At 49.9% G+C, this 12,418-nt stretch overlaps 1 protein-coding gene across 3 annotated transcripts in view; it reads left to right on the forward strand.

Annotated features, from left to right (window-relative positions):
• Gcnt2 (glucosaminyl (N-acetyl) transferase 2 (I blood group)) overlaps window positions 1–12,418 on the forward strand; it is a 76,926-nt gene that overhangs the window by 11,826 nt on the left and 52,682 nt on the right. Inside the window, exons 2-3 of one of the 3 annotated variants that reach the window (XM_063259869.1) lie at window positions 1,790–1,873; window positions 2,626–3,385. The exons of 1 other annotated variant lie outside the window; for it this stretch is intronic. In XM_063259869.1, the coding sequence (XP_063115939.1) occupies window positions 1,790–1,863 (74 nt within the window). In that variant the 3' untranslated portion in view covers window positions 1,864–1,873; window positions 2,626–3,385. Of the gene's footprint in view, window positions 1–1,789; window positions 1,874–2,625; window positions 3,386–4,964; window positions 6,394–12,418 lie in introns of those variants that run through there. One more of the 3 variants, XM_063259866.1, reaches the window with a different exon arrangement.

Genomic DNA, 12,418 nt, shown 5'->3' on the forward strand with positions numbered 1-12,418 from the left:
GGTCAACATTATTGTTCGTGGAGGGCGGTGGTATTTAGTCAGTCATTCTTATGACTGCATTGAGAGAAAGACCTGGAGATAACCGGTAGCTGGTAATGCCAAGGCACAGGGTGCTGCCAGGAGGCCCTGCGCAACCCACAGGGCACAGGACGGACCTTACAACACAGCAGCCCAGCCCCAGTGGCCTCAGTGTCTGGCTGTGTATCAACCGCTAACGGGCATTCAGATCGTTTCCAGAGGGGCCAGTTTCCTCTTTGCACAGCTCCAGGGCACACTGTGCTCCAAATCCTTTGCTAACTGACAGCCACTTCTGCAGAGCAGACCAGCATGTGGGGCTTCCTGGCCAACCGTGGGCACGTAACTTAACTCGAGTAGCTCTTGTTCGTGGTTCAGTGCAGCTGGGTCAGTACATACTTACCTGCAGTGCATGAGGCTCAGCAATACTTTGTATTTTCTGTCTCTCTGTCTCTGTCGCTCTGCCTCTCCCAGTCTTTCCCTGACACCCTCCTCTAACACACCTCCTCTAAGTACCTAGTTACACAGCCATGTATTTCGTTATGTTTTTTTCTGTCCCATAGTTTTCAGATATTGGATTATACACAGGTTCAGCTGCTGTGCACAGTAATTAGAGGTCGCATTTTGGGAAGGATAACTTGTCACTCAGGTCTCTTTGCACACCCATTTTCTCATCTCCTGCCATACAGCTGGCTTCTTGTACCCTGGTTCTGAACTCACTGGTCCAACCAACCTCAGATCAACACCCTTCCGCCCCGTTACATCTGTGCTGAACACATACAGACCATTTCTTACCATCAGATCCTAGATAACACAGCACAACTATTTACATAGCATTTACATTGCACGAGGTATGATAAATCATCTAGAGTTGATTTAAAGTCCTCAGGAGGATATGCACAGTTTCCATGCAAATTCATTCTTTTACATAAGGGATTTAAGAATCCAGGACTTTGGTGGCCAGGGAGAGGGGACCGGGAGCTGATCCACTGCAGTGCCAAGGAACAACTGTATTACCTGTTAGTTTTCCACAATATATTTCGCTCTAGGGATCAGATTATCCATCCTTGGAGCTCATGCTTGTGAACTATTTTCAAATTATGCAGCACAGTTGATTCCCCCAAGCAATGTTTTTTCTTCTAGTATATTGCTTAATTATAGAAAATAGAGCAGATGGAACCATGAGGGGAAAATTCAAGGAATTTCTATCTCAGGTCCATTGGTTCACAAACTTTGCTCCAGGGAACCATGCTATCAGTATTAATGTAGGACCAGCATGCTGATCATCAGACTCCTCTGCAGCTTACAGTACTCTGGGGTCAGACCCTGCCGCTGTATGTCATCATCTCCACCGGGCACTGCAGTGTTGAGCTGAAGTTTGCAAACCACTCGTCTGGCCCATCTTCCACCCCGAGCTCTAGAAACACAGCCCTGGCAGAGTACTTGTGGGAGTAAATATGATGTAACACAGTTGTCGAAAACATCCCCACCCCAAGGTTAAACAGTCCCCCCACGTGAGCTCACTGACGTGCTCCATCTTGAAATGTGAATTGGCCAGGACTTGTTTCAGGATTTATGGAATTATTTTTCATTTGCTAAGATGTCAGGCTCTTCCTGTTTCTAATTTCGGAATGTCTGCTGGAAGACTCCCTCACAAGAGTATCAGTGCGAGTGCTTAGACATGGGCCTATTTGAATACTGTGTGTACTATCATTTGTAAGTATTTGCTTACACCAGTCAGCATGCAGAAGGTGTTTCCATGGTATCTTTGCAGCATCAAAAGCAGGTGCAGCTCAGGGAGGTGATCCCATGCCCCGGGACAGTGGGATGTGCCGGCTGGGTCTCTGACATTATGCAGGTAAAACAAGCCGAAACCACTGTAGTGAGAGGGTTCTGGATCTAGATGGCAGCGTCTTCTGTTGCTAAGGAGATAAAAGGTGGAGAAAGTGTGCTGGGCCCCAGGAGGAGGACTCTCCCCAGGGAAGGTCACCGGAGGAGTCTCAGGCCTGGAAGGATGGTTGTTTTAGCTAAAGGTGTGCTTTGGAAATGCCCTGTTCCTCCTCCTTAGCATTAGGATCATTGCTGTTCGAAAAAGAAATCAAGTCACTATTGACAAATGATCTAGCCACCTAAGACAGAATTACCTCCTTGGCCATCTAAAGTGAGTTAGACGGCCCAAATCATCTGCTTATTCACATATTAAAAAAAACAAGCGCTCGTATTTTAATTTTCATTTTTGTTTTTATTAGTGCACATCAGCAAGTACACAATGATAATGTTCACCGTGGGGAGGTGGACAGGGATAGAACAGATAGAACATAGCTCAGTTTCCTGGTCTGTCCCTTGGAGATGCTGTCCTACCCCCTTGCTCCTGCCCTCCCTGTCTCCGTCCCCTCCCCATAGTCAATATTTTTTGTTTTTTGAGGTGGTCTCCGTGTGCAGTTCAGATTGGGCTGGAACTCACTATGTGGCTGAGGCCAGCTGGAGCTCACGGTGAGCCTCCTGCAGATGGTCCTCTCAACCTCCTTCCCAAGTTAAGGACAGTGGCTAATTGGCAGTGGAAAGCCAAGTCCCAGAGCAATTACACAAGTGTAATGAAGTGTGCTTTAGTGTCAGCAGGTAGGCAGAGGACAGATGCACGAGGGATGGTGGCCAGACATCTTGCAGCAGCGGCACGAGCTGCCAGAAGTGTTCCTGCACCCCGAGTTTCCGCTGTGGTCATCTGTCGCCAAGATTAACTCACTGTGTGGCCCAGGCTGGCCTCAACTGTGTGTGGTGATCCTCCTGCCTTAGCGTCCTGAGTGCTGACATTATAGGTGTGTGTGCCACCACACCCAGAAAAGACTATCCCTTCCTGTTATTTCAGAGCTAGGTTCTACCTGCATTCGAAGTTGGAAAAGTTTAAATGTACAGAATACAACGCTTCTGAATGTATTAAGGAGAAAGCCTTCCCCAGGGCCCCAGCAAGGGTAATTGTGTCTGGCCTGATTCAGGGGCTCACTCAGGAATCCCTGCTTCCAAAATGAGGGGAAAGAATCATCACTGGACTTCCGAGTGTCAACTTTGTCCTTGATTGTAGTTTTTCTTTTTTTTTAAATAAATAAATCAACTCTCAGCATCCCTTCTGGACAAGCAGTTTGTGTGTATGACCTGCAGACTCCAATATGATGTGTTGTTGTTGGTTTTTGCTTTTTGTTTTTGGTGGTTCTTTTTTTGAGACAGGGTCTCACTATGTGGCCCAAGCTGGCCTTGAATTTGCAGCAATCCTCCTGCCTCAGCCTCCCTGAGTGCTGGGATTCTAGGCATGTATCACCATACCTGGCCTACTAAGTGGTTTTTCTAAAAAGTTCTATAGAGATTTTAGAGGGGCAGGGATAGTGGACCCAAGAATGGGCAAAATCACTAAGAGGAAAAGCAGTTACATTTTTCTGGCAAATACTGCCATTCAGAGGAATGGATGGAACACAGAAGTACAGTGCAAGCTGCTATTTGGGCCGGTGCCTGTGCCCGGCACCATGAGGACTGTGTGGAAATCGGAGCCTCCGTCTCACTGACCACTTGTGAACAGATCTGTGACCCTCGTCAACTTATGTACCTGTACACTGAAGGCCTTGTCCAGCTGAAAATGTTTTAACTCTCATTCTGAGCCACAAGGCTTTGCCAAGAGAGATACAGAAATCACTCCGGGTTGTTCAGCAGTAGCAGACATAATAACACATAGAAGTATTATTTGGAAAAAGAGAAGCTTGGGATTGAATTTGCCTTTCTCGGGGACAGTCATTCCTTTTGGTCAATCCCTGATGACATTAAGAAGTGGATTGACTTAGCCAGTTGTGGTGGCACATACATCTAATTCCAGGCAAGAGGAGCCTGGATTTAAAACCCAGACTGAATTAGATTAGTCTACTTTTTTTTCCTACTTGGCCTAAAAATCCAAGAGTAGGTTACCAAGAGAGTATGGAAGGTACGTCACAAAAGGCCCTCAGAGACCTCTAGGCCACCCCAGAACTCAAGCAGCCAAAGGGAGTCATGGCATCTGCCTAACAAAGATCCCAAGGGTGGAGCAATCTCCGGAATGCAGTGGCTTATTGAGCATTTATTACATTTACAGCAAGACGGAAGGGAGCTCACCCAGCACACAAGGCCGCACCCTTCCATGACCAGAAGCTGGTGGCACTGCCAGGTGCTGGGTCTTTCTTAATCTCAGCAACACCATGATTACGTGGGCAGCACTGGAACTCAGGGCCATCGGAGGCCAGGGACTGAGCTGAGGAGCATCACAGGAGTTTGACACAAACAAATTCTGGTCATACAGGGGTGCACAAATAATACATGGGAATTCCATGGTGATAAAAACATCTTTTCTTTATGGTAAAAATAGGTTTTAGAAAATATAAATTTCTTAGCCAGGCATGGTGGTGCCTGCCTGTACTCCCAGCACTGGGGAGGCTGAGGCAGGAGGATCACTGGGAGTTGGAGGCCAGCCTGGGCTACATGGTGAGACCCTACCTCATAGCAGCAACCAACAGAGTCAAACCATGTGTATTTCTTTAGGAAACATGTCAGAGGAAAATAAATCGGAGGTTGAAGATGGACTTAAAAAGCGTGATGCCCCTGAGCCCACACAGCATCTTAGACTGGGGGGAGAGCGCTCGTTCCCAGCTTGTTGTAAACACACAGGAAGCCTGTCTCCAGGCATCCTGTTGCCTCCCCAGGGGAGGCGCCCTTTAGGGCCCCTACGTGAGCGTCTCTCGTGGCCTGGGCACGGGATCCTTTCTTGAAGCCTCCAGGGCAGAAGCTGTAGCTAAGGACCCAGCGACCCAACCCATGTGTGCAGGGGGGAGTGGGTGCCGGAAGAGAGAGGAGAGGGGCCGCACCCCTCCCCTGCAGAAGGCCGGGGCGGGCAGCTTGCTCCTTTTCCCTGTGGCCGCTGGAGTCCCCGGAGCCCGGAGCCCAGGCTGCGCTCTCTGGGGTCCGCGCCGGGAGCTGCGGAGGGGCGGGACCCGGCGCGCTGCGCCCCGTGACTCGCAGGAAGCCGGGCGCCCATCCCAGGTCTCTAAGCTCATTGCTCGGCTCTGCCTCGGCGACCACAGGAGGCGAGAAGTGAAAGAGAGAAAGAGCCGCCGGGAAATTAAACCTGCAGCGCACGGCCACGAATTCCCCCCAGTCGGAGCCAGCAGCTGGGAGATGCAAACAAGGAGGCAGAGGGAGGAGGAGGAGAAGGCTGGCGCAGCAGCCGCCCCGGCGTTTAGACAAAGGAGGCTGCCGATCGGCTTCTAAGCTCTGCCCCAGGACCGAAGCTGCAGCTCTGGTCTCGGGATGAAGCCCACTATGCCCAGAGCGGCCTTCGGGGCGCAGGGGTGACTGAGCCATGTCCCGCTGCAGCCTCCAGGACGAGGAGGAGGAGAGAGGACTTACAGACTGCCAGGCACTCGGACACCAGCCCTCTCCGAGGCATGCCTTCGTCCGTGCGTTACCTCTTCATAGTGACCGTGTCCACCGTCCTCGTTTTCATCGTGTTCTACATCTCCAACTTTGCGGGTGACCAAAGCCACCAGAGGCTGAACAGCTCGGATGCTCTGCTGCTGACTCAAGTCTGCGCGCCCTTCGCCAGGGACGGGAAAAGCCCATCGCTGTGGAGAAGCAGACTGGTCATCCCCGAGAACCATAACTGCGAGCAGTACCTGGGCCAGGGCCACTACATCACGGCCCCCTTGTCCCAAGCAGAGGCTGAATTCCCTTTGGCGTACATCATGGTCATCCATCACCACTTTGACACCTTTGCAAGACTCTTCCGGGCTATTTTCATGCCTCAAAATATCTACTGTGTGCACGTGGATGAGAAGGCGACTGCTGAATTCAAAGATGCGGTGGAACAGTTGCTGAGCTGCTTCCCCAACGCCTTCCTGGCCTCCAGGATGGAGCCGGTGGTCTACGGTGGGATTTCCAGGCTCCAGGCTGACCTGAACTGCCTGAGGGACCTGGTGGCCTCCAAGGTGCCCTGGAAGTATGTCCTCAACACCTGCGGGCAGGATTTCCCACTGAAGACCAACAAGGAGATAGTCCAGTACCTGAAGGGATTCAAAGGGAAGAACATCACCCCCGGGGTGCTGCCCCCAGCGCACGCGGTGGGGAGGACTAAGTTTGTGCACCGCGAGCACCTGGGCCAGGAGCACTCCTATGTGATTAGAACCTCGGCACTCAAGCCGCCGCCGCCCCACAACCTCACCATTTATTTTGGCTCAGCCTATGTCGCACTGTCCAAAGAGTTTGCCAGCTTTGTCCTCCGTGACCCGAAGGCTGTCAGTCTGCTCCAGTGGTCCAAAGACACTTTTAGTCCTGATGAGCATTTCTGGGTGACGCTCAATAGGATTCCAGGTATGTGAGATTCTGTCTTGTGCTGGAAGGAGGCACACGGGCCAGGGATCAACCAACCATGCATGGCACACAGCTGGACCTGTGCGGGATGCTGAATGGGTGCTGACTGTGTGTGTGTTTATTTTGGTGCAGTACTGGGGATTGACCTCAAGCCTGCTTTAGCACTAAACTGTGTCCTCACCTTTTTTTATTACTGTACCCCCACCCTGTTTTCTTTTGAGATAGCATCTCACTAAGTTGCCCAAGCTGGCTGCAAACATGATCCTCTTGCCTCTGACTCCCAGGTAACCAGCTGGGCTTGCAGACGTGTGCCACCATACCTGGCTGTACAGAACTTGCTGGTCTTCCCTAAACCACATCGTGCAGCACCCACCCACCTGGTACCTACGATGTGGGAGGTGTTCTAGGTCGTCTGGAGATGCCTGAAAGGTTGTGAGGGGATGTGGGTAGGTTGTCTCCGTCCTACAGAAGGAGCTCGAGGATCTTCAAATAGTGTCCTCCCAGTTGAGTCTTGGGCCCCATCCCGCAGGAGCACGGGTTATGTTGTATTGGAAGAAGTTGCCATTTTTTAAAAGTCAGAAGTATAGAATGACCACGTGCAAAAAATGTAGTTCTTGCCTTGGTGCTTTCTGACTGCAGAACATTCTCCCCGGGCTGGGTCACTCCAGAACAGCACCCCGTGTTTGATCCGTAGCTTATCACATCCTTTTGCCTGGATCCTCTTATTAGATCTTGGCCTGCACAGGTATTTCCATCTCTCGACCCACACCATGGTATCTGTCTCCCCCAGTCTGCGCCCAGCATCTTTGCCCAGCCACCCTTCTACCCACCCCTACAACCCCGCAGCCTCTCACTGTCCAGTCTCAGCTGTCAGTGGATGGCAGCACTGACCACCATCAACCAGTGTGCAGCCCCTTTAAAGATCAGATCACACAAGTCCTAGTGGCACATGCTTGTGATCCCAACACTCAGGAGGCTGAGGCAGGAGGCTTGCCACGAGTTCCAGGTCAGCCTGGGCTACATAGATAGTTCAAGGACAGCCTGAACTATATAGCAAGACCCTGCCTCAAAAAAGCCAGAGAGACAAACAAGAAGCCAATTGCCATCTGGAATGATTCTGTTTACTGATATTTGCATAGCTCTGTGGTTTGACATCCTCTCTATGAGCCCCGTGAAACTGAGGTCATGTTTTTATCTTGTCAATCGCTACTTCCCCAGCGCTGTGAAAACATAGTCTGTGCTCCATAAATACATACTAAATGGGCCAGTGAGGAGTAAGTAGCAAAACTGAGGCTTTACCACCACCCCACACCCGTCTCCCTAAGACCCAGGGTGATGAAAAATACTTGGATTCGTGCATGTATCGTGTAATATCTGTTCTTTAAAAAAAAAATAGGTGCCAGCCGGCATGGGGGCCCCATACCTGTAATCCCAGCAGCTGGGAGGTTGAGGCAGGAGGATTGCTGTGAGTTCAAGGCCAGCCTGGGTTACTCAGAAAACAAAAAGACAATATAATAAATAAATAAATAAGTAAATGTATGTGTGTTAGTTCAGATAAATGAGACCCCAGGAAAAACTTCTTTCTTTGTTATCAAAAATATTTTTTACCTTTACTAGTTTCTGAGATGGACCTTTTTTTTTTTTTTTTTTAAATATGGAAAGCGTGATAGGATTTCTTTGGAAAGAAGCAGCGTACTTTGAACTCAATGAGAAATACTGAGCGGGTCTTTAATGAACCAGACAGCATTACTGTAGCAGAAAAAAGCCATCATTGTTCTGGATGCTGGGGGGCTGCCAAGCTGGAAATGCTGGTGAGTGCTGGGGGCTAGGCAGGGCCTGTGATGACACACAGGCCCACGGCCTCTGGAAAATTCTGCCTTTGGTCCCAGGTGACCTGCCCGGCCAGCTGCCAGCTCCTCTGGTTTGCTAACTTTCCTCCCAATGTGGCCACCTTTGGAGGTAGTGTTTGGTATTTAGAAGCTGCCGTTCACGTTTAAATCTGTATTGTCTTTCTATTTCCACTGTTGCCTTCAAATTCTTTTGGGTTTGCTCCAGGCCACAAACTGCCTTAGGTGCTGCCAGGAAGGTATTTGTGTAATCCAGCCCAAGTCTGGCTTGTCACTTGGGGGGAGGGGGGAGAAGCCCAAGTTTTTGTTGGTGTTCAGAATAGTCAGGGGTTTCTATACTAGAGAATGTTCCCTTAGTCCTGAAAGATCAGTATAGGGAAATCAAGGGCAAAAGAAGCCTCCTCTTCTCCTTAACTACACTATCTCTGTCGTAGTTTTATCCAGTAGCCCTGATGGGAAACGAAGCCTGATGCCTAAAGCCAGGTACCTGTATTCCCAGCTAGTCTGGAGGCTGAAGCAGGACAATCTCTTGAGTCCAGGAGTTCAAGGACAGTCTGGGCCATGTAGAGAGTCCCCATCTTGAAATAAAAATAAAAAAGAAGGAAAGGGAGAGACGAGGAGAGCAGGACAGAGGAGAGGAGGGCGGGAAAGAAGGAAGCTGATTCCACCCAGGAGGGAGCGTGTTTCTGGCTGTAGGCTTGTGGCCCGGCATGTTGGCTTTCCCCACTCTCCAAAACAGTGTGACCCAAGATGGCAAGGAGCCCATGGATTCACACTCCGTCCCCAACCTCAGGGCAGGGTCCAGGGTGGGGGAAGCCCCTCCCTGCCCCCACTGGGCCTTTCTGTACAGAGGACACAGTGCCCAGAGCCTGCTGAGCCTCCGGAAGTTGCAGGACAGTCTCGGGAGGAAGCCAAGAGGGCTGTGGGCAGCCAGGGTGCCAGGCTGATTCATGGGGAAAGTGCCAGGACAATGTCTGTTTCCTGGGGTTCCCCCCTTTTCTCCCTTAGTTTCTTGTAACACCCTGGTTCCCAGAGAGAGGACATCCTGCTGGTAGGCGGGGCTTTCCTAGGGCCAAGGAAGCAGAGAGCAAATTATTCCTTGCCCTGTGTTTTGTTTCCAGAAGGCCCTTCTTTTTACTTGCTTTTTGTTTTCCGTGGTTTTGGGGTTTTTCCAAGGCGGGGTCTCACTGTGGAGTTCAGGATGGCCTTAACTCATTACATAGCCCAGCCTGACCTTGAGTTTGTGATGATCCTCCTGTCTCAGCCTCCCAAGTACTGGGATCACAGGTGGTACCACAGCACCTGGCGCCCAGATTGCCTTTGGTCCCTTCTGTTCCCTGTGTTCACACCACATAACAGACCTTTTAAAATGCGTGAGTACAAAGAGCCTTGTTCATCCCCCATCAGAGTTACCTTCTCCCTTGGGCAGGAAGGTCCCCAGCACCAGAGGTGCTGCTCAGCGAGCAGTAGGTGCTTGTCTAACACCAGGGAGGCCCTGGGCTCCTCCCTAGAGTGGAAAAAATAACAATAATAAAAATATCACGAGTTGAGATGCCACAAAAGTAGTCATATTCTATGATCTTATCCTCCTCCTATAAGTCTGGAAAAACTAAAATCCTCCTAGGCTGCTGTGGTTGTGTATTCCTGTACTTAGAGCATTCTGGGAGGCTGAAGCAGGAGGAACCCAAGTTCAAGCCCAGTCTGAGCAATTTAATAACTTAGTAAGATTTTGCCTCAAAAATAAAAAATAAAGAGGGGTGGGGATGTAGCCCACTGTGAAGGTCCTGGGTTCCCCAGGAATTAAAAATAATGTAAGTAGGCTTGGTGGCACACACCTGTAATGCCAGCACTCAGGAGGCTGAGGCAGGAGGATTGTTGCAAGTTTAAGACCAGCCTGGGCTACAGAGTGAGCTCAGAACCAGGCTGAACTGCACAGTGAGACTTTCAAAAGACCCCCCTCCTCGCAAAAAAAGGAACACTAGAAAAATACACAGGACAATTGCCAAACGCAGCAACTAAAAGAAAAGATAAATATCAGGTTAAAATCCTAAAGGCAATGAAAGCATGCTAGAACTGTCATATATCCTTTTAGAACATGCTAGAACACATTAAGACAATGATGGGAGACAGATAAGAACAAGATGAAACAGAATTAGGAAAGAATCTAGGAATGAAGAGATAAAACTTCAGACTGAAAGGAGGAGAGATGTAGTTGGGGGTAGAAAACTTTGTACCACTAAAAAAGAAATATTGCAAGGAGAGGCCACAAGATCTTTGGGGGAACCCCCCCCCCCAGCTCTTCTGCTTCTTGTCCAGCCCTTCTCAGGCTGGGGTCCCTGATATCCAGAGGTGGGAATTGAACCCAGGGTCTCCACGAGCAAGGTAAGAGTCCTGCCACCAAGCCAGACCCTCGGGGGCTGTGCTCTCCTCTTGTGACATTGTTGGCTTCCCCGAAGCCCCCGCGGAAGCCCCTGTGGTCCCCCACAATTCAGCTGTCTGCCTTCCCAGCAGCACCGGCTCTGGGGAGACAGGCTGCTTGGGCTTGGCCTTGGCTGGGTCCCTCATGGCCTCGGGCTGTGTGTCTGAATTTACCATCTGTCACTCTAGGGCTGAAGCTGTTTCCTGGCAAAGGACTGTTTTTCTTTGCCTCTCCCTTTCCCCTCCAGTGTATGTATTTTGAAGCCTCTTTGTCAACTTGGTTCCCTTGACCTCGGAAGGCACCGCTGTGGGTCACATTTCCTCATTTTTTTCGCATCTAAAAATAGTGCGTTTCCCACTTTGATTTATTTTGCTTTTTGAAGTGTCATTTTTTTATTTAGACGTGCACATTCTTAGGCAGGGTTTTTAGGACTTTTTAGGATTCCACGTGTCAGAAACTCAGTTCAGAATAACTGAAACAAACACCAGAACTTAGCAGCTCACATACTGAGGTGCCCAAATAAAGCTCGATCAAGGATGCAAACAGAATTAAGGACCCCTTCTTATTGAGTCCTCTCTAGGAGTGATCAGCCACGGCAGAAGGGAGCGTACTGAGCATGGGCTTCCACACTGGAACCAGTGAAGTCTCAGGCAAACCAGGGTGAGCTCACTTCCTGTCTCTGCTGCTTGCTGGCGTGGCTTCTTGTGGGCTGAGGCTCCCCACATGGTATGAGAGACGCCCAGAGACATGGCATCTTGGTACACTTGGTGGTCTCTTTTGTTTTGATTTTTGAGACAAGGGCTTGCTATGTAATTCAGGCTGGCTTGAACTCACTGTGGAACCCAGGTTGGCCTCAACCCCACCCCCCTCAGCGATCCTCCTGCCTCAGCCTCCCCAGTGCTGGAGTTAAGGCTGTGTGCCACCAGGTTTGACTGATTAGTTGAACAGCAGGCATTCCTGGGGTAAAGGAGGCTTTTTTCCCCCTGATGGTTGCAGCAATCGCTTAAAGGAACCTCTTATGGCTCTTATTTGGCCCCTAGTCTCACGGGGACTGAAGGATGCTGAGTCACCTTCTTGGTCCCTTCCTTTTCCTGGGAGCAGCTGGTTCCTCCCAGTCCTGCAGGGCAGACAGAAGCTCCTGCCTGCTGCTTGAGACTTGCTAATGATAGGACCCCAGGATTTTAGAGGGAAAGAAATATGCGTGGCTGTAACTACTCAAGGCAACTTTGATTCTGAAAATCCTCATTAATTCCCATACTTTTATGGGAAAGGCATGATCCCATAGCCAGGCTCCTTCCTGGATTACAGGCATTTTTAAATAGTAATGTCACTTCCATTTATTTGGACAGTACTTAGCTTATAGGGGTATGCAGAGTCACCTTTGATCCTCATAAAAACTGCCTAGAAGAGTACTCAAGTTCCCACTGTGCTGGCATAGATTAAAATACAGGAGTTGTCCAGAGACAAATACCTTGTAGCCCAGAAACAGAAGTAAACAGAAGCGTGGTGGTGCATACCTGTAGCCTCAGCACGGAAGGAGGCTGAGGCAGGAGGATCTTAATGGTCAAGACCTGCCTGGGCTCTTGTGTGAGATCCTAACCCAAACAAACAAACAAAAAAAGGGTTGGAGATGTAGCTCATTGCAAAGGTCCTAGTTTCAAACCCCCGTGATGCAGAAAGAGAAAGAAAGAGAAAGAGAAGAAGGCAGAAAGGAGGGTAAGAAGAACAGGAAAGAAGGGAAGGAAGGAAAGAAAGATTG

The sequence above is a fragment of the Cavia porcellus genome, unplaced genomic scaffold (genome assembly GCF_034190915.1).
Source record: "Cavia porcellus strain 051 isolate PalLab524CR breed Dunkin Hartley unplaced genomic scaffold, mCavPor4.1 scaffold_13, whole genome shotgun sequence".
Taxonomy (NCBI): domain Eukaryota; kingdom Metazoa; phylum Chordata; class Mammalia; order Rodentia; family Caviidae; genus Cavia; species Cavia porcellus.